At 49.2% G+C, this 17639-nt stretch overlaps 1 protein-coding gene and 1 pseudogene across 11 annotated transcripts in view; both read right to left on the reverse strand.

Annotated features, from left to right (window-relative positions):
* The window catches only part of ABCC8 (ATP binding cassette subfamily C member 8), an 85463-nt gene that overhangs the window by 38490 nt on the left and 29334 nt on the right, over positions 1–17639 (reverse strand). For all 11 annotated transcript variants that reach the window (XM_030828860.1, XM_030828849.1, XM_030828852.1 and 8 more), the window contains exons 9-12: positions 12578–12712; positions 12126–12288; positions 1640–1680; positions 251–396 (exon numbers count right to left, since the gene is read on the reverse strand). In XM_030828860.1, the coding sequence (XP_030684720.1) occupies positions 251–396; positions 1640–1680; positions 12126–12288; positions 12578–12712 (485 nt within the window). The remainder of the gene's footprint in view (positions 1–250; positions 397–1639; positions 1681–12125; positions 12289–12577; positions 12713–17639) is intronic.
* LOC100601091 lies at positions 5108–6244 on the reverse strand (annotated as a pseudogene).

Below are 17639 nucleotides of genomic sequence, written 5' to 3' on the forward strand. Positions count from 1 at the left end.
AGTTGTCGTGAAAGTGACAGTGAGTCCCCTCTCCTGGGAGGTATGTAAGCAAGTCCTTGCTCAGGGATGGCGAGCTGGGAAACCATACAGGCCAATGTCCCTCTGACCAACCAGGACCAGCCACAGCGAGGCCCAACAATGGGGATGTGTTCCGGGACCAAACAGCTGTGGTTTGGCCGTCACTCGAGCAAGCCCTGAGGCTGACACAGGACCTGCCTGCCCAGTGCCCTCACCCGGACCCTCCCCTCACCTCACTAGAGCTTTGACGGTAGATCGGACCACACTGGACAGCAGGAACAGCGGTGTGACCAAGATATGGAAGAGGGAGAGGGAGGCAAAGGCCACAGAGGGCGAGAAGTCGGCCTCTTTGAAGAAGCTGACATGGCCCACGAAGGTCTGTGGACAGAGGCACAAGTGAGGTCAGGGTGGCCCAGGGTGTGGGTCCCTCCCACACTGGAAACACTCAGCACTGGAAGGGAACTGAGAGGGCTGGCAGAGAGCGGGCTCCTAAGAGGATCTTTCAGTTGGAGACACCTTCATCATCCCCACAGTCATCTCATGGAACTGTCCCCAACAAGTTCAGGACTTCAAGCTGGAGAGCAGGGGCTGCTCCCTCCCTGTCCTGGCCAAGACTCCCTGTCCTGGCCAGTCTTGGCTGGGAATAAGCAGGGAGGAGACCTCGGGTTAGGTCAGCACAGCCCCCTCTGCAGACAGCAGGCGGGGTGCTCATCTCCCCAGTCCTCATCGGGATAACATAAACAGAGTGATTACGAAACTGCGCAGTGCTTTGCCCCAGCCACCTGGCTAGCTCAGTGGTCTCTGTTACCCACAGTTCCCCCAGGAGCCAGGCCAGGAACCAGCTCAATAAATCACATTGGAAGTGAATTCCCAAGCGTACCTGACAGGCTGTGAACTCTACACAGCTCAGGGACACCGGCCCCGGGGGAAATAAGTAGATCTTTTTAAGGAACTGCAGCCATCACAGAAGACGGGGATGGGAGGCTGGGTGAGGCGGCTGCAGGCTCGTAGGGGCCCAGGCCTTTCTGTAGGAGCACGCTGCCTGACCCCCATGGCTCAGCTCACACACAGTTTTATCAAAATTGCTTTAGAAAGCCACCATTGTAATATTTAATGGCATGGAGAATTGTGTGTGGCATATTCTTAAATTTAAAAGAGCAGGTTACAAAACTGCATGGACAGCACATTCCTATTTTTGTAGAAAATGACATATCATAGGCCTTAAAAAAAGACTGGAAAGAAACACATTAAAAATGTTACCAGTGGGATTATGGGTGATTTTAATTCTCTTTGCACTTTCGGTTCTAGATTTCCCATTGCTTCTACAATACACATGTTTCACTTTAAAAATTAAAAATTTGGATAGCTATTTTTTAAAAGAAAGTTTAATTTCTCTAAATACTAAGCCTCCAGGCTTCCAGGCCTGGAGGCAGAGTCCCCTGTCCGGCTGGAGTTGGGGAGGGGCCGCACCCTCTATAAACTTTCGATCCTATTTTCAGTCTGGCTGTGGAGCCTGTCTTCTGAGGCCCCGGTGCAGAAAGACCAAACCTGGGCAACCTGTCACTGCAGACACCCTCCCCCTCCACCCTACCCCCAAGAGATGGAGAAAGGATCCACTTACTATGAGGACAGCTGCAATGGGAATGGCCGTATTCATGAAAACTGCAGAGGAAGCACAGGGAGGAGTTTAGCGGGAGGAGTGTGACAGCTACACATGGAGATGCCCAGGGTGGCTGGAGGCAACGCAGCCCAGTGGGGCCAGCCTGTGGGCCACAGCTCCAGTAGGCTAGGGGCAGAACTCTAGCCCTGTGGCACCTCCAGTTCCTCACCCCATTTCCCTCAGGACTCTTGTCCCAGGTACTCCGGCCCCCGACTCTGGGGCTTAAGCTGTTAAGTCACTCCGTGTGGACAGGGTGAAGTTAGCCCCATGGGAAAGTGGTGGGAGAAGGATGAGAGAGTTGGCTGTCTGTGGCCAACTGTGAGGTCAGGAGCACGTCTTTCTGGGGGCACCAAGCTGCCACTTCTTCCTCTGCCTTTGGCTCCTGTGTCCCCCAAAGCCAGGCTCTCTATGAAGCTTAGAGGCTTCCTAATCTCCCATGGCTCTTGAGAAAATTTCAAACTCATTCTCACTGAGGTATTAGTAACTAAGAACAGCTTAAAGCAGGGTGTCCCTTAGAGTCTGTGTGCAGGCGGGGTAGCTGGTTTGCTGCAACAGAGGCCTCCTCCTTATTCTGTTAAACGTGTGGCCTTTAGATCAGTCACAGGGACTCCAGGAAGAAAAGAGAGTGGGACTTGGTGTGACAGAAGGGCAGAATCCCTGTTACTTATAAGCTGTGTAACCTACGGCATGTCATTTACCTTCCCCATGCCTCAGTTTCCTCATTTGATTTGTGTAAACTTATAAATACTTGTTCATACACCCCAGCTCTTTCCAAGGTCAGAAGAGATAACACGGGTAACAGGCTCTGTGAGCCCCAGGTGCTGCCTACACATCATACCTCATGGGCTACTAGCTGAGCCCTGCTCCACAGGTCACCCCTCCTCTGGCCTAGGGTGTAAAATGCTCAACAGTGCTCTGACCCCAGGCCTAAATTTCCAGAGAGAGCAGCCCCCCCATGGCATAAGAGGTAACCATGCCAGCTGCCACCTTCCCATCCTATCCTCTTTCATTCAAGGATCCTCTTCTAGGGCAGCCCAGGAAGGAGTCTGGTTCTGCCATTAGCCAAATTAAAGTAGAGGGACCAGGAGTCAGGAGCTAGAAGCCAGAGGCCAGGGCTCTGCCTGTGCACATGGCCCCTGTCTAATGAATGGCGAAGTCTTGGACACCCTGATGAAGTCCAGATGGTCAATACCATTCCAAGAAGTTGACTGCCCATTTACTCCAAGAATCCTGCAGCAGTCAGTACATACAAAGCATTGTACATCAGAGATGTGGTCCCCAACTTCAGGGAATCCCAACTGGGTGGAAGGACACGGCCTCTGCCCTTAGGGGATTCCCAGTCTGAGGACGGAGACAGGAGCTATGCTCCCAGGAAGCTCCAGATACGATGGAGAGACAGAGTACATGCCCCTTAGGAGTTCTCAAGCAGATGGGAAGGACATTGTCCCCATCCTTGGGGAATTCCTAATCTGATGGGGAAGGCAAGGCTCCTGCAATTGGAGAGGTCCCAGTCCCCTGGAGGATGTACGGCTGGAGCCCTTATATGGCTGGGGCCCTGGCAGATGGTGAATTTCTCTGCCCATAAGGCTTTTAATCAATACCAACATCATACATGTCTGTGCTTTAACTGCTCTTCCTCATGAAGGCTGGATGGTTTCCAGGGCCCACTACCATGCCACAGCCCTCCCGCACCGTTTCGGGCAGGAAACAGCGTAGTATTATTGGTGTTCCCACAGCATAAGGGACCCAGATCTGGGACATAGGACATAGTGCAGCCATTACTGGCTGAGGAGGAGAGGGAGGAGGATGCCCATCAGACCTAGGACCTTGACCATCACCAACTACATAGTTCTAAATGTGAGGTAGCCTTGCCCCTCCCCTATGGGGCCAGTCACCCCAAGGAACAACTGGGAGGGCAGGGGCCTCTCTTATTCTCCTCCCGGCCCATCCCCATAAATAACCAATAAGGAGGGGTCCTGTGCACCCATCCCTCAGCCCCCACTCCAGGCCAAGACCCCTCCTTCACATTCTGGGGCTTGACTCCCAGCCAAAAAATAGGCTGAGTGTTGGATTATAAATTGCTACAACGCTCTTGGAAAGCAATCTGGTGCTTTGCAGCTAGAGCCACACAGAAGTTCAGACCTTCTGATCCTATAATCCGTCTCCAGGGAATTTGTCCTGAGTAATCATTCAAGAGCAGCACAAAGCCATCAGCAAGATGGTATTAGCTGCAGCTAACACAAAATTCAATAAAACAAAACCACAACCACAGCAACAGCAACAAACCATCACAAATGAAATAAACTGGAAATGTCCAACAAGAGGGGCTGTTTTAGTAAATGATGGTGCATCAGCTGTGAGGGAGATTTTGCAGTCAGAAAACGTGATAATTGACACTTCATTCCACTGCACATTTTCCCTGGTCATGGTTTTTTTTAATTTAATTTTTTTCAATTTTATTGTCTTTATTTTTGTAGCTGCCTGAACTCCTTTGAGGAATGAGACAAGCTATAAATAAATTTAAAAATGAACATTCCCAAAGCTGATGCAGCAACATGGAGTATGCTTCTGATATAATTAGCTTCTGCCCAGTTCTGGCTGTCGTATGGAGACACTAAAGAATGAAAATGTGATTTTCCACTTCTTTCACCCTCCCCTTGAAGGACAGCCTTTGTGCAGGGAGTTCTGGGTCCCCTTCAGGGCCGGGGCTGGGAGAGTAGAATCATCAGCTGTGTGTGTGTGTGTGCGTGTGTGTGTGTGTGTGTGTGAGTGTGTTTTGCAAGAAAAAGAAATAACCTTTAATATGTTCAATGATAATTTTCTGGATCTTCCTCTTGTGTCAAAAGCTATACATTTTCTCCTCAAAGCAGCTGCTCCAAGAACTAACTAGCCCTCTTTATCTCCCTCTAGCTGGGATAGACTAATTCCCCTCCACCCCCGCTTCTCTTCTTTCAATAACACTGCGTAGGTGTTAATGGCCTGGGCTCTCACCAATGAACAGAATTGTCCTTTAAGCCAGCAACCCACAGTCAGTGGCACCCAAAGCCTCACCCCCAGCCCCCACGGCAGAAGCCACAGAGCTGGCATTGTTTCCACTGTCTCAGGAAGAAGGAGCCAAAAGCTGACCCTCAGCACAAATCAAAGGCCAACATGGAGAGAGAATAACTGCTTCTAGGCCCAGAGTAGGCAAGCTGTGGGCAAAAAAGGGGAGTTTTTTCAGCCACCCCATCTTTAGAAACAAGCGGAAAACTAGACCCTTTTCCACTCTTGTGGTCTACAAGGTACTCTACTGCTCCAAGGGGATCTAAAAGCACAAAAGGATTTAAACAAATAAGGAGAACTTTTCCCAGGCTGGAGATAAGAGTGAGAAACAGAAAGATGGGTAAATGTAATAATGTGTAGGAAGATGATGCTGGGAACCTCTGTTCTTCACACGGCTGCCAGACCTGCAGAGGACAATACAGTAAGAACCAGGACAACCACTCCAGACTGGTATAGCTGGGCAATCTTCAGGCCTTTTCCTAGGTCCCACATCAAGTGTCAGACCCCATTCCAAGCATGATACATGAGAGGGAAGATGAGTGCAAACTTAGCTGTGTGGATCAGTGCTGGCCCCAGACACAGGGACTTCACGCATTCCAAATAAGACTCAAAGTTCCCAGGGAGTAACAGGGCTGACATGCCAAAAAGAGAGACCCCTGCACTCAAAGCAATACCAGTGCCATGGTGGCAGATGGACATCACCATGGGGAGAGACCAACTGTAGATAGTGATGTGGGGAGATATGGGACAGTTTGAACCTGTGTTCTTATTCCAGAACCGCTCCATCTCTTTTACGGCTGTGATTCCCAAAGGAACAGCATTTCTGGTGCAGAGCTGAGGGCTAAAGTGGGCTCAGAGGCAATGACAACCAACATGTCTCAGCAAGAGTGCAGCCATCTTGGGTTCTGGTCTGGATGGAAGTGACCAGCTGCTTGTGTTTTAAAGGTCTCTCTGAAGATCATCTTTAGGGGTTCTGGGGTGGATGTGGCTGGACCTGGGAAGTCTGGGGTTGTTACAGGCTCTGGCATCTCTCTGAGCACAGTAGTCAGTCCTGTGCCCTAGCTGGGGGTGAGACAGGAAGGCAGGGAGCTGGGCATACAGCTGTCATGGGTTGAAGATCTGAGGCCTTGCCCTCATTTTCCTGAACCACATAAAGTTCTATAAGGTTCCAAGGTGGTGGAGGGGTGGGGAATATAGCCAAGAATAGATATCTGTCCAACTCTGGCCCAAGGTGAGGTGACTCACCTTAATTTGATTTAGAAAAAAACAAAAACAAAAAGAAGCACATGATAGTGCTCAGATCTTGAATGTTAAGGAGGAAGAACTATGTTAAATAATGGCAAGTGAAACAGGATTATAAAACCTTCTTCTTGTGTAAGTGTGATGCTGTTATGGAAAAGTTTAGTTGCGTGTAGGCTGGCCTGAAAGGCTGCCATCAAAACTGAAAGCCCTTCTGCAATAGTGTAGAGACATGGGTACTTTTTAGAATATCCTTTCCAAAAATATCCATTCAAGGCTGGGCATGGTGGCTCACGCCTGTAATCCCAGCACTCTGGGAGGCCAAGGCGGGTGGATCACCTGAGGTCAGGAGTTCGAGACCAGCCTGGCCAACATGGTGAAACCCTATCTCTACTAAAAATACCAAAATATTAGCCAGGCGTGGTGGCGCATGCTTGTAATCCTAGCTAGTCGGGAGGCTGAGGCAGAAGAATCACTTGAACCCAGGAGGCGGAGGTTGCAGTGAGCCGAGATCACGCCACTGCACTCCAGCCTGGGCAACAAGAGTGAAACTCTGTCTCAAAAAAAAAAAAAAGACTTATTCAAAAAGGGTCTCCCTGTTCCAGGCCTTGTGCTGGGTTCTGGGGGCTACAGTAGTAAATAATTGTGTAAGTTTTTCATACCCTCAACCCTTGCCCCAAACAAAACAAAACAAACAAAACAACAAATCAACAAACCAGAGCTGGGATCAGATCACCCACTCCCCCTGGCTTTGCCCAAAGAATGTTGTCTGGCCCTTATGGGCACCAGCCTGGCATTGCAATACCAGGAGCTTTTCATTTCTAAAGCATTGATACATGTTTCAGAAGTTATGTGTCAGAGAGGCACAGCCAGCCATTTGTACCTCTGATTAACTTCAGCTTTGTTGCCTGTGCAGGGCCAGGGGAGGAGCATGCAGGCTCACAGCTTGGGCCTAATTGCAAGATGCATCTGCAGGAGGGGAAATGTATTTTGAAGTGCACAGGGCTATTTCCCATTCAGTCCAATAGTCAGTGCAGTCAACAGAGGGGGAAGGAAATCAGGTTAATGGTGTCAGTTGCTGGCAGCTGAGGAAGTATGGCAGGAGGCATCTCAGTCAGACTGATCTTTACCTCTTTAATTGATGGGCGCCCCGGCTCTCCCTCAGCCATGCTCCCCACCAAGCCAGGCCAGGATATGCATAAGCAGCCCACTGTGGCTGCACCAGCTGGCAGAAGGGCGGGTAGATATTGAAGAATTTCAGGCCAGGCATGGTGGCTCATGCTTGTAATCCCAGCATTTTGGGAGGCCAAGGCAGGTAGATCACCTGAGGTCAGGAGTTTGAGATCAGGCTGGCCAACATGGCGAAACCCTGTCTCTACTAAAAATACAAAAAAATTTAGCTGGGCATGGTAGAGGGCACCTGTAATCCCAGCTACTTTGGAGGCTGAGACAGGGAGAATTACTTGAACCTGGGAGGCAGAGCTTGCAGTGAGTTGAGATCGTGCCACTGCACTCCAGCCTGACAACAGAATGAGACTCCATCTCAAAACAACAACCACCACCAGAAGAATTTCAGAGATACTGGGGAAGGAAGGGGCACCAGGTCTCCAGGTCATGTTGTTTTTCTCCACTGTCTGTTCTGAGTTAGCGCCCCCACTGAGGAGGACAGAGGCTTCTCCCACTGCATCCCCAGGCCTGGCACACAGAAGGTGGGCAGGAAATATTTGTTTAAAAAAAAATGAATGGAAGAAATGAAAGACCCAGGGTCAGGTGAGTAACACAAAAGAGAAAGGGGGGCATTTGGAACTGACCCTGTGGCTCTGACCACATGCACAGCCACTATTCATGGGCATGATCAATGTCCCACAAGACTGGGAGGGCCAGGGCCATGCCTGCTTCCTCTTTAACATCCAGTACCTTGGTAGAGCCTGGCACAGAGGAAGTGCTCTGGAATGGGTGCCTCACAATGGACAGAATGAACTGGCAGCATATCGAGTGCTTGCTTGATAGGACTTAGGACCCCTTTGTCACCTCTACAAAGCTTGTCCTCAGATACAGAGGAACCACCTAGAGTTATGCTGCTTCCGCAAGGAAAAAAAGATTGAACTGACTTCTAAAGGAAGAGACCACAGCCCTTGTCTCCAGCTTCCTCCCACTTTGTCTTCTCCTCATTGAAATCCCACCATCTTGCAAGGTACAGCCCACATCGCCCCTACATGAATCTCTGGGTGAACTCCCAGCCCACATGGATATCCTTCTCTGTGCTTCGCCTTTTGCTGTGGAAGACCTCACTGAGACATTTCAATTCACAGAGAGTCAGTCCTCTCTGCTGTAAAATGGGACAATAGAGCAACACACCTCACCAAGTTGTTATGAGGATGAAGTGCAATCACGCTTGCTAGGCGGCAAGCATGGAGCTGGCTGCATGGTTCTGCTCTCGCTGCCACACTGTTCTATGCATGTTAGCTCTGACTTCTCAGTGGAGCATAAACTCCTGGAGAACGGGGAGCACATCTTATCGTTTTTCCCTTCCCTCCTTCCTGGCGCTTGGCACAGAGTGGGGCACATGAATAGGGCTCACTCAACATCCACTGAGCAACTTACATTTCTATTTTTATTCAACAGGAAATATCAATTCTGGATGTGACTTTTGATGCCAGAGAAACTGTGCCCATTCTCTTTTCAGCCCCCTGTTTTATCCTGCACCAGTTCAGGACTCCATACACAGCTACTCTCAGTGATATTGATGGCGAGATCATCAGAGTCACAGGTAACCTTGCCTGCCCAGAAGTCTGACGGTGCCGCATATGAGCAGGATGGGCCCCAACAGGAAATGTGACTCTGGGGCTCCTCTGCAGCGCCAGGACTCCAAGACTGGCGCCAGGGGTCAGAACAAGAGATGCCCCATTACCTCACGCCTAATGACCTGTGTCTTGATCCCTGGTAACAGAAGGCAGGAAGTCCAGAGGAGGTAAATGAACACGCACTCAAAGCATATGCCTGCAGCCAGGAGGTACCCTGCACCCTACCACCCGTCTCTGTCCCCCTCCCACTGCTGACTAACAGAGGGAAAAAAAAAACATCCTCAGAAAGGCAAACACACTGAGCAAACAGCACTTGACTTTCAAAGCTCTCCCCAAGGGCTCTTCCCTTTCCCCTCCTCCGCTGCTCTCTTCCAGGGACCAACCTGGGCTGCTCTGTTTCTCTCTCTAGGTGACTGGGACAGGTGAGGAGTCCTGGGCGGGCTCCTGCTTGGCTCCAGAGCCCCTCACTTTTTTCCAGAGTCATCTCAGCTCTTGGCAACATATCCCTAGGTCCTCCTGGCCCCAGGCCCATCACAAAGCCACAGCTTGTCTTCTGGGGGCCTTGGGGGACAATAAGCACCCACTAGGTAGGGTTCAGTGGGCTAGCCTGGGAACTCAGACATCTTTTGATGCTGTTTATATAAGAAAACATGTCCCAGGCTGCAGTTTGGAATGCAGGAAATGAGTACATATCTCTTAGGAGCAGTCAAAGCAGATGTCACCTGCCCCCACTACATGATCTGAGGCTGACCCAACTTCGCTGCTTGCTGTGCCAGGAACCTTGGGGACCCAGTGCCCCCACTTTCCTTGTTGCTTCCCTTCCCTCTCTCTATCTCAGCAACAACAAGCCTGCTCTACTCCGCCCTGTTGTTGCTGGGAGAGGAAGTCCCCCTGCTATCGGGAGAAGCCCTCTACCACCTCGGCAGCTGTTCCTACTGCTGGGAACTGTCTCTAAACCTGTACAAAACTGGGGGGCTATACACAAGCAGGGGGTTACTCTTCATATAGCCAGCCCCCAGGGGCAGGCAGGACTGACAGAGAGAAGGTTGAAGTGGGCCTGGGGCTGGGGTCATTGGCTTTTCTGAGCTCCCCAGATGTTCCTTCCAAATGTCCCCTGTCTATGGAGTGCTTAGCCTGAGTGTGTTTGGAGGCTCTGAGAACCACAGGGTCAGGGATGAGGATAACGGGGAGAGACCAGGAACTTGGGGTGTCTTGGTGAAGAATCCAGGAAACAGTGGCTGCCTGCCATGCTCACAGCTCCATTCTGAGAAAATCAAATGCTAGCAGGACTTTCTGCATAAAACGCCATGGCTTATGCCATGTATGGTAGAGGGCCTAGCCACTGATGACTGGACCACGTTCCCTGCCTGAGGCATAGGACACCACGGTCTGGCTGGACACAGGGGGGTTGGACACCTGGGGTATTCATGGCCAGCCCCATCCTGTGAGAACACTGCTGTGGGATGTTTCCCCAGTCCCCTAGACAGGGACATGCCTTGGTGCCCATGTTTCCAAATTCTCTTGGGGAGTGGAACAGCTTGGTGGCCACCTAGCTCCATCAGACCCTCTCTCTAGGCAGCAAGAATGCCAAGAATACACAGATGACCTGAGTGACTGTCTCATTCTCCATGAGACTTGCTGTATGGGTCTATCTGGGAGATACTACCAGCACCCCCTCCATTACCACCTTCCCTCCCCCACCAGCTGTGTCTCTTCCTGGCATCAAAAGAACCAATTTTAGTTGGAGGAAGTGGTCAGTAGCCTCTCTTAATTTCCTACCCGAATTCTACTCCTTTCAGAGCCCGGAGATTTTTTTCTCCTAAGAGAAAATGGCCTCATAATGGTGCCCCACGGTGTCCTAAGTCTCCTTCACCCCACAGAGGCCCCCAGCTCTTTGTGGAAAATAGTCTGAGGCCAGGAGTTAAGAGACTTTGGAGGATCTAGTCCGAGCCATGCTACTAACCTCAGGAGGGATCTCAGGAACACACTCCCCTCTGGCCTTAATTTCCCATCTGTAAAATGGTTCTACCAACTTACTCTCCTTGCCACATTCTGTGTAATCCCCACTCGTCTGTCTTCTAATTCAAAAATTCTCTCTTCAGCTATACTCATTCATGTAGCCTGTGCACTGAGTAAGTTTTGGTTTCTTTTTTGTTTTCTTCTCTCCAGGGGCTTCCACTTGGCCATAATGACTCTTAGACTGGACAGGTCAGGGAACTAGTATGAAGTCAGCTGGTTGCTAAATATCTACATCCCAATTATGCACTTGGGAAGTAACCACCATGGGATGGGTCCACGGAGCCACGAGACCAACTGTGAGATAAACTTGGGCCAGGACTCCATGGATCACCTGACCTCCATAAGCCCTCACTCTGGCCAGGGGACCATTGTTCACTGAATTAATTTCAATAACTAAAATTTTAATTTCTAAAAAATGTTTTGGGCCGGGCACAGTGGCTCATGCATGTAATTCCAGCACTTTGGGAGGCTGAGGCGGGTGGGTCACAAGGTCAGGAGTTTAAGACCAGCCTGGCCAATATGGTGAAACCTTGTCTCTACTAAAAATACAAAAATTAGTTGGGTGTGGTGGTGTGTGCCTGTAGTCCCAGCTACTTGGGAGGCTGAGGCAGGAGAATCGCTTGAACCTGGGATGTGGAGGTTGCAGTGAGCCGAGATTTTGCCACTGCACTCCAGCCTGGGTGATGGAGTGAGACTCCATCTCAAAAAAAGAAAAAAAAGTTTTACATTCTCAGTAAAATGGTTTCAAGTATATGGGACTCTAGGACTTTTACCAGTTTTGGTCTTTTTCTTCTTCCTTGGCTTGGGGTTCCCAAACTACTTGGTTAATATAAATTCAGTCCCTACACCTGTGAGTACCTTCAGCTTGGGCTTCTGATATTTAAGGATAACTAGTCTTTTTCTTTTGCATGGCCCCAAGTGGATGGAAGCTTTCTTGTAGCTTCCCCAGGGCAATGACAGCTCAGTCTGACTTACTAAAAAGTCTCCATTCTTAGGAGAGTTCGAAACTGTGGTCATTTACTTACTTGCTGCTGTCTGTCAATAACATATCAGTTCCATGAGGAATGAGACCTCATCTCTCTTCCTCATCACTGTATCTTGAGGGCCAGCACAGTATCCAACACATAGCAGGCTTTCCATGCATGTTTGTTGGATAAATGAATGAAGAGTACTTTGATTTCTGGGAGCTTAGCTATTAGAGGCAGTTTGAGGCTCCCCTACTGAGTCAGATAATCTCAAGGCCTCCTGCTTCTGTCCCTGCACCCCCTCTCACCCGAGCTCTGACACCCTCTCCTTGCATGTAGGCAGCAGCACCCAGGGCTGGCTGCGTGGGGTGAACTCACTGGAGATGGAGGTATAGATGGCAAAGGCCCTGAGGCTGGTCATCTCCTTCCTGCGGGTCGTCTCCACCCGCGTGCGGAAGATGTTCTCCCAGGCGTACAGCTTCAGCAGCTTGATGCCGCGGAGCATCTCGTTGGTCTGCTTCAGCCGCTCATTGGAATACTCCTGCAGGGGTCCCCGAGTCAGAGGGGAGAGGCTTCTGCTCCATCTCCCACCCGAGAGGAAGGCCTGAGTGTCAATACTGTCACTGCCATGCCTGGCTCCTGTCCCCACCGGGAGGCAGCCTCCTCCGCCATTAACTCCATTTCCCAGACAAAGAAGCTGAGGCCTGGACAGGTGAAGTGGCCTACTCAAAGTCAAAGTCAATGACAGTGTGGGTGTGTGGGAGGAGACCTGCTGCTGTCGGGGGAAGGAGGGAAAGAGGGACAAAACACACACACCTTTGGGCACTCACCAGTGTGCTCCGCTGGGCCTGAGACAGCTTGGTGGCCACGAAGTACTGGACAGGAGCCAGTAGAATGATGACAGCTGCTCCAATTAAGGCACTGACTCCGAGGATGTAGTAGAGGAGAATCACACCCACAATGATCTGAGGAAGGGGTCATGGGTCAGGTCCGTTTGACCTGATGGTTGCCCTGCCAGGGGGTGCTGGCAAAATCCCTGTTTCCCCAGTCCCCTAGAGTGGGACAAGCCTTGGTGCCCAGGTTTCCAAATTGTCTTGGGTAGGGGGGTGCAGGGAAGGAGGAGAAACAGAGCAATTTCAAAAGAAGGTTAGCACAATGGGCTCTCACACAAGCAGAGGGTTGCTGGGCTGGTAACTAACTGCATTTATCTGCAAGGCTGGTTGAAACCTTAACTCTCTCCAGTCTATTTTCCAGATGGAAATCTCAGAGCTGAGATTGCACAATGTTTGTGACAGCACCTTTTGTTCTGTTTGCTGGCTGTCAGGGCTTATGGTTACTGTCATTGGAAAAAAGTGATAACTAAGCAAAGAGGCAAAGTTGCTGCACCCATGCCAGACAAAACCAGCCTGGGGTCCGAGAATTTGCTTTTCATTCTTATGCTCTTGGTTTCTTTAATTTTTTAAATGAATCTGCCAGGTATTCTCTGAAAAGAGAATTCCTTCTGCATCTAGCTTTATGTAAATGACTGCCTACTTCTGAATATTTATGAGAAGTGTAAATTGCCAGTCCCCAAAGTGCCAAGATGAGTTTCTCAGGTTGCCTTCAAAGGCAGACACCTCTAAATACAGGGCTTTTTCTCAAAGAACAGATGTGCTGGCTTCCTTAGCTAAAAAAAGAGAGAGAGAAAGGAGTGCTTGCCTTGGTCCTGTAGTCCCAGAGCCCTACACCAGATTGGCATCAAGCTCCCAGCACCACCTCAAGGATAAAGGAGTAAGTGGGAGGCCCTGTAATTTAATCACAGAACGCCTCCTGGCTTAGCAGGTATCTTAGAGGCTGGGAAGCAGCCCCTTCACCACCTGCCTCCCAGCGTTTAACAGGTGTTAGATGCTGGCACGGATGGGCAGAGGACCATGATAGAGATGAAGTACCCTTTTCCCAGGGCTGCCCTGCAGCATCACCCTCCTGGACTTATCTCTGGCATCCAGTCCTTCATTAGTTATGCTCAAATGGAGGCCATCAGAGTGTTCTTCAGGCAGCTGGGTTGGGCCTGACAACAAGAAGGCTCCCATGGCACCCCAAGCTCACTAACAGGGTACCTCGTGAGCCAGTGTCTGCACCCACACCACCTCCAAGGGACTGACAGCAGCTGGGGTGGGAGCTGGTGCTGCATCTGCTGCTGTTCCCTGGCTCCTCCTCATGCTCCCCCATCCCGTACTCCTAGGTGCTCCCCAGACTCCTTGGTCCATTCCTCTCTTCTGCACAGGCCTGAATGGCCCTCATGCAACTGTGAGAAATAAAAGGACTATTTTGTCTCCTATTCACAGGTTAGGAAAACAATCTAGTGTAGCAGGGAGGACATAGTCTTTGGAGTCTGTGGCCCTGAGTTTAAGGCCCCAGCCCTTTGCTGTGCAGTCTTGGGTGAGTTACTTAACCTCTCTGGTTTTCAGCTTCTTCGTCTTTAAAATGGTGATTATAGTGCCCACTCTGAAGGACTCTGTCAACTCTGCAGGACTATTGTGAAGATTAAATGAATCTTTATGATAAGCACCTAGAATTGTGGCTGGCATATAGTTGGAGATCAATACAAGGTGGCTTACCCTCCTCTCAGAAAATAAATGAAAAAGCTCCTTGGGAACTCTGTCACAGGGGAACCACAGAAAGATGTGTGAGTATGGTGCTGCCACTGGTTCACTGCGTGGCCCAGGGTAAGGCACCTGCCCTCTCTGGGCCTCTGATACCCAAGAGACTGGGAAACACAGAGGCCTCCATTATAGCTAAATTCCTTAACCTGGTGTTCTTGATAAATGTCAGGGGGGCACCCACGAAATTATAGCCCAAATGTTTCAGCAAGCTTTTATTTTTCTGAGAAAATTTCACTAGCCTTTCAAAAGTATGTGTAGATTAATGGTGGCCAAGCGCTGGGGGCGAAGATGAGGAGTGACTGCCAGTGGGTACGGGTTTCTTTCTGGAGAAATGAAAACTTCCACATTTGTGATGTTGGCTGCACAGCTCTGTGAATATAGGATACTAAAACCCACTGAGTTGTACGCTTTAAATGAGTGAGTTATATCTCAATAAAGCTGTGTGCGTGTGACCAAAAAAAGATTATGAAACAACAAGAGCCCTCAGGGCTTACACGGGAATGGGGCTTCTGCACTCATGTCAATATTATCAAAAGCCTTGTGTGCCCTGTGGCTAACCAGGCTGCACACAGAATCCTAACCACATGAGTTTCTTTGCCATGGGGCTGGGATTGTATCAACTCCCAGGAGTAACACTGGTTCTTGAGTGCTGGTCAAATCTATAAGTGGTAAAGGTATATACAAGGTATATACAAAAACAGAAAACCAAAGGACACTTCATGATAAATGAGCAAAGGTAAGAAATCAGTAGAGATAAAAATCCCTACCCCCAGTGCAAGGGTTAAATTACACAAGGGAGAGGGGCTGGGGCAGGGCCAGACATAGGGCAAGGGCTGTTAATATTAGTTAGCACTATTAGCAATGATGCATGTGCAACAAACACTGTAAGTACTAGTAATGGTAACCATGCAGCAGGTTTAGTAGACAAAATCTGATTTCTTTTTTTTTTTTTTTTTTTAGACCGAGTCTCGCTCTGTTACCCAGGCTGGAACGCAGTGACGTGATCTCAGCTCACCGCAACCTCCGCCTCCTGGGCTCAAGCAATTCCCTCTCCTGTCTCAGCCTCCGGAGTAGCTGAGACTACAGGCACAAGCCATCATGCCCGGCTAATTTTTGTATTTTTAGTAGAGACAGGGATTCACCATATTGGTCAGGCTGGTCTCGAACTCCTGACCTCAGGCAAACCATCAGCCTCGGCCTCCCAAAGTGCTGGGATTACAGGCGTGAGACGCCGTGCCTGGCCAGCAAAATCTTACAAACTGCTTGCTCAAGGGGACACAACAGAAAGTGTCTTGTAGCCTTTTGAATGCTGTGTACATGTTAGGATCCTCCCAGGCTGTGTCTCTCTGCACCAGGCCCTCACAGTCCAAAGTGTTAACTAATGAGAGAAGCATGGTCAGAAATCTTCATTTTTCATGTTTCAAAAAAAAAAAATGGTGTTGGAGATGAGGTCTCTCTATGTTGCCCAGGCTAGACTCGAACTCTTGGGCTCAAGCCATCTTCCTACCTCAGCCTTTTGAGTGGCTGAGACTACAGGCATGAGCCACCACACCCAGCTTAGAGAGTCTTGTGCATAAAAGATTGGTTGGTAACTGAACTAGATGAGATCTCCAGGCCCTTTTGTAGCTTTTATAGTCATTGATCTGTCTTGGCAGAATGGAGTGGGGGCAGTCTGGGCATGGGTAGATGGTAATGGGGGATGGCATATATGATTGTTCCCATAAAAAAGAACATCAGATTCCCTGCATCCCATCTTGTCTAGCTGTGTCCCTGTGGGAGCCTCTCCCCTTTTTTTTTTATATTTTTTTTTTTTTTTTTTTTTTTTTTTTTTTTTTTTTTTTTTCTGTCGCCGGCTGCAGTGCAGGCCATCTCGCTCACTCCCCCCCCCCCCCCCCCCCCCCCCCCCCCCCCCCCCCTTTTTTTTTTTTTAGAACTTTCACCTTCTCTCTCCTACCTCGTTCCCCCCCCCTCCCTCTTTCCTCCCCCCCCCTTTTAATATTTTTTAACTGTAAGCTTTACAAGTAAGGAGGACCAATACAAATCACTGGAGATGAGGGTTTATGGAATGTTTATCCCAAGAAGCAATGGAACACCTCACTCACACCAAACATGTGCAAGTTAGAGGGATCTGATATTTACGAAGTGAAGACTCTGAGGGGCACTCTGCCTGGTGTGTTACTTACATTATCTAACTGAATTGCCATAGCAACTCCAGAGGGTAGGCATCCTCCCCATTTCATAGATAAAGAAACCAAGGCTCAGAGACGTTAAGTATTTGAATCAGCCTGTCTCACCCAAGTCACTTTCTGCTACATCAAGCTCTCCCGGTGGAACCTTCTCGCCCCCTGGGAATGGGTCTGGGATTTTGGTTTCTGGCCTGAACACCAGGGTGAAGTTTTAATCCCAGGCATAGGACAGAATCAGACTCTGTGGTGGAAGAGCTCCAGATGGGAGATGGGGCACATGAAGCCTGAGGTCAGATCAACCACGCTGACGATTCTCCTCTGATTATTGGGGGGTAATGTACCTCTTCCTAAGCCAGCACCAAAGGTTGTCTTGCTTTAAAAAAATACCATGTTTTAAAGTTTCTATTTTTATTTTTTAAGAGACGGGAGTCTCTCTGTTGTCTAGGCTGAAGTGCAGGGGCTTGATCATTGCTCACTGCAGCCTTGAACTCCTGGGGTCAAGCAATCCTTCCATCTCAGACTCTCAGGTAGCTGGGACTAAAGGGGCACACCACCACATCTGGCTAAAAAACACCAGGTTTTGTTTTTTTGTTTTTGAGACAAGGTATCACTCTGTCACCCAGGCTGGAGTGCAGTGGTGTGATTGTAGCTCACTGCAACCTCTGCCTCCTGGACTTTAGGTAATCTTCCCACCTCAGCCTCTGAGTAGCTGGGGCTATAGTTGTGAGCCACCACCCCCAGCTAATTTTTTGTACAGACAGGGTCTCATTTGTTGCCTAGGCTAAAAATATCATGTTGTTGATTTTCAAAACTTATACACGCTTATTAAAGAATTTAGAAACACATAAAGAAAATAAAAATCACTTATAATCCCATCATGTGGTTTTCCAATTCTTTTTCATGTGTGAATCTGTACAAACGTATACATAACATATATTCCAGTTTAGTAGTAAGCATACAACATATACTATTTGTAACTTACTCTTTTTGCTTAAAAATACATCACTAACACTTTTTGATGTAATTAAATATTTCGCTGCAACATAGCTTTTAAGATCTGTGAG

The sequence above is a fragment of the Nomascus leucogenys genome, chromosome 15 (assembly GCF_006542625.1).
Source record: "Nomascus leucogenys isolate Asia chromosome 15, Asia_NLE_v1, whole genome shotgun sequence".
Classification (NCBI taxonomy): domain Eukaryota; kingdom Metazoa; phylum Chordata; class Mammalia; order Primates; family Hylobatidae; genus Nomascus; species Nomascus leucogenys.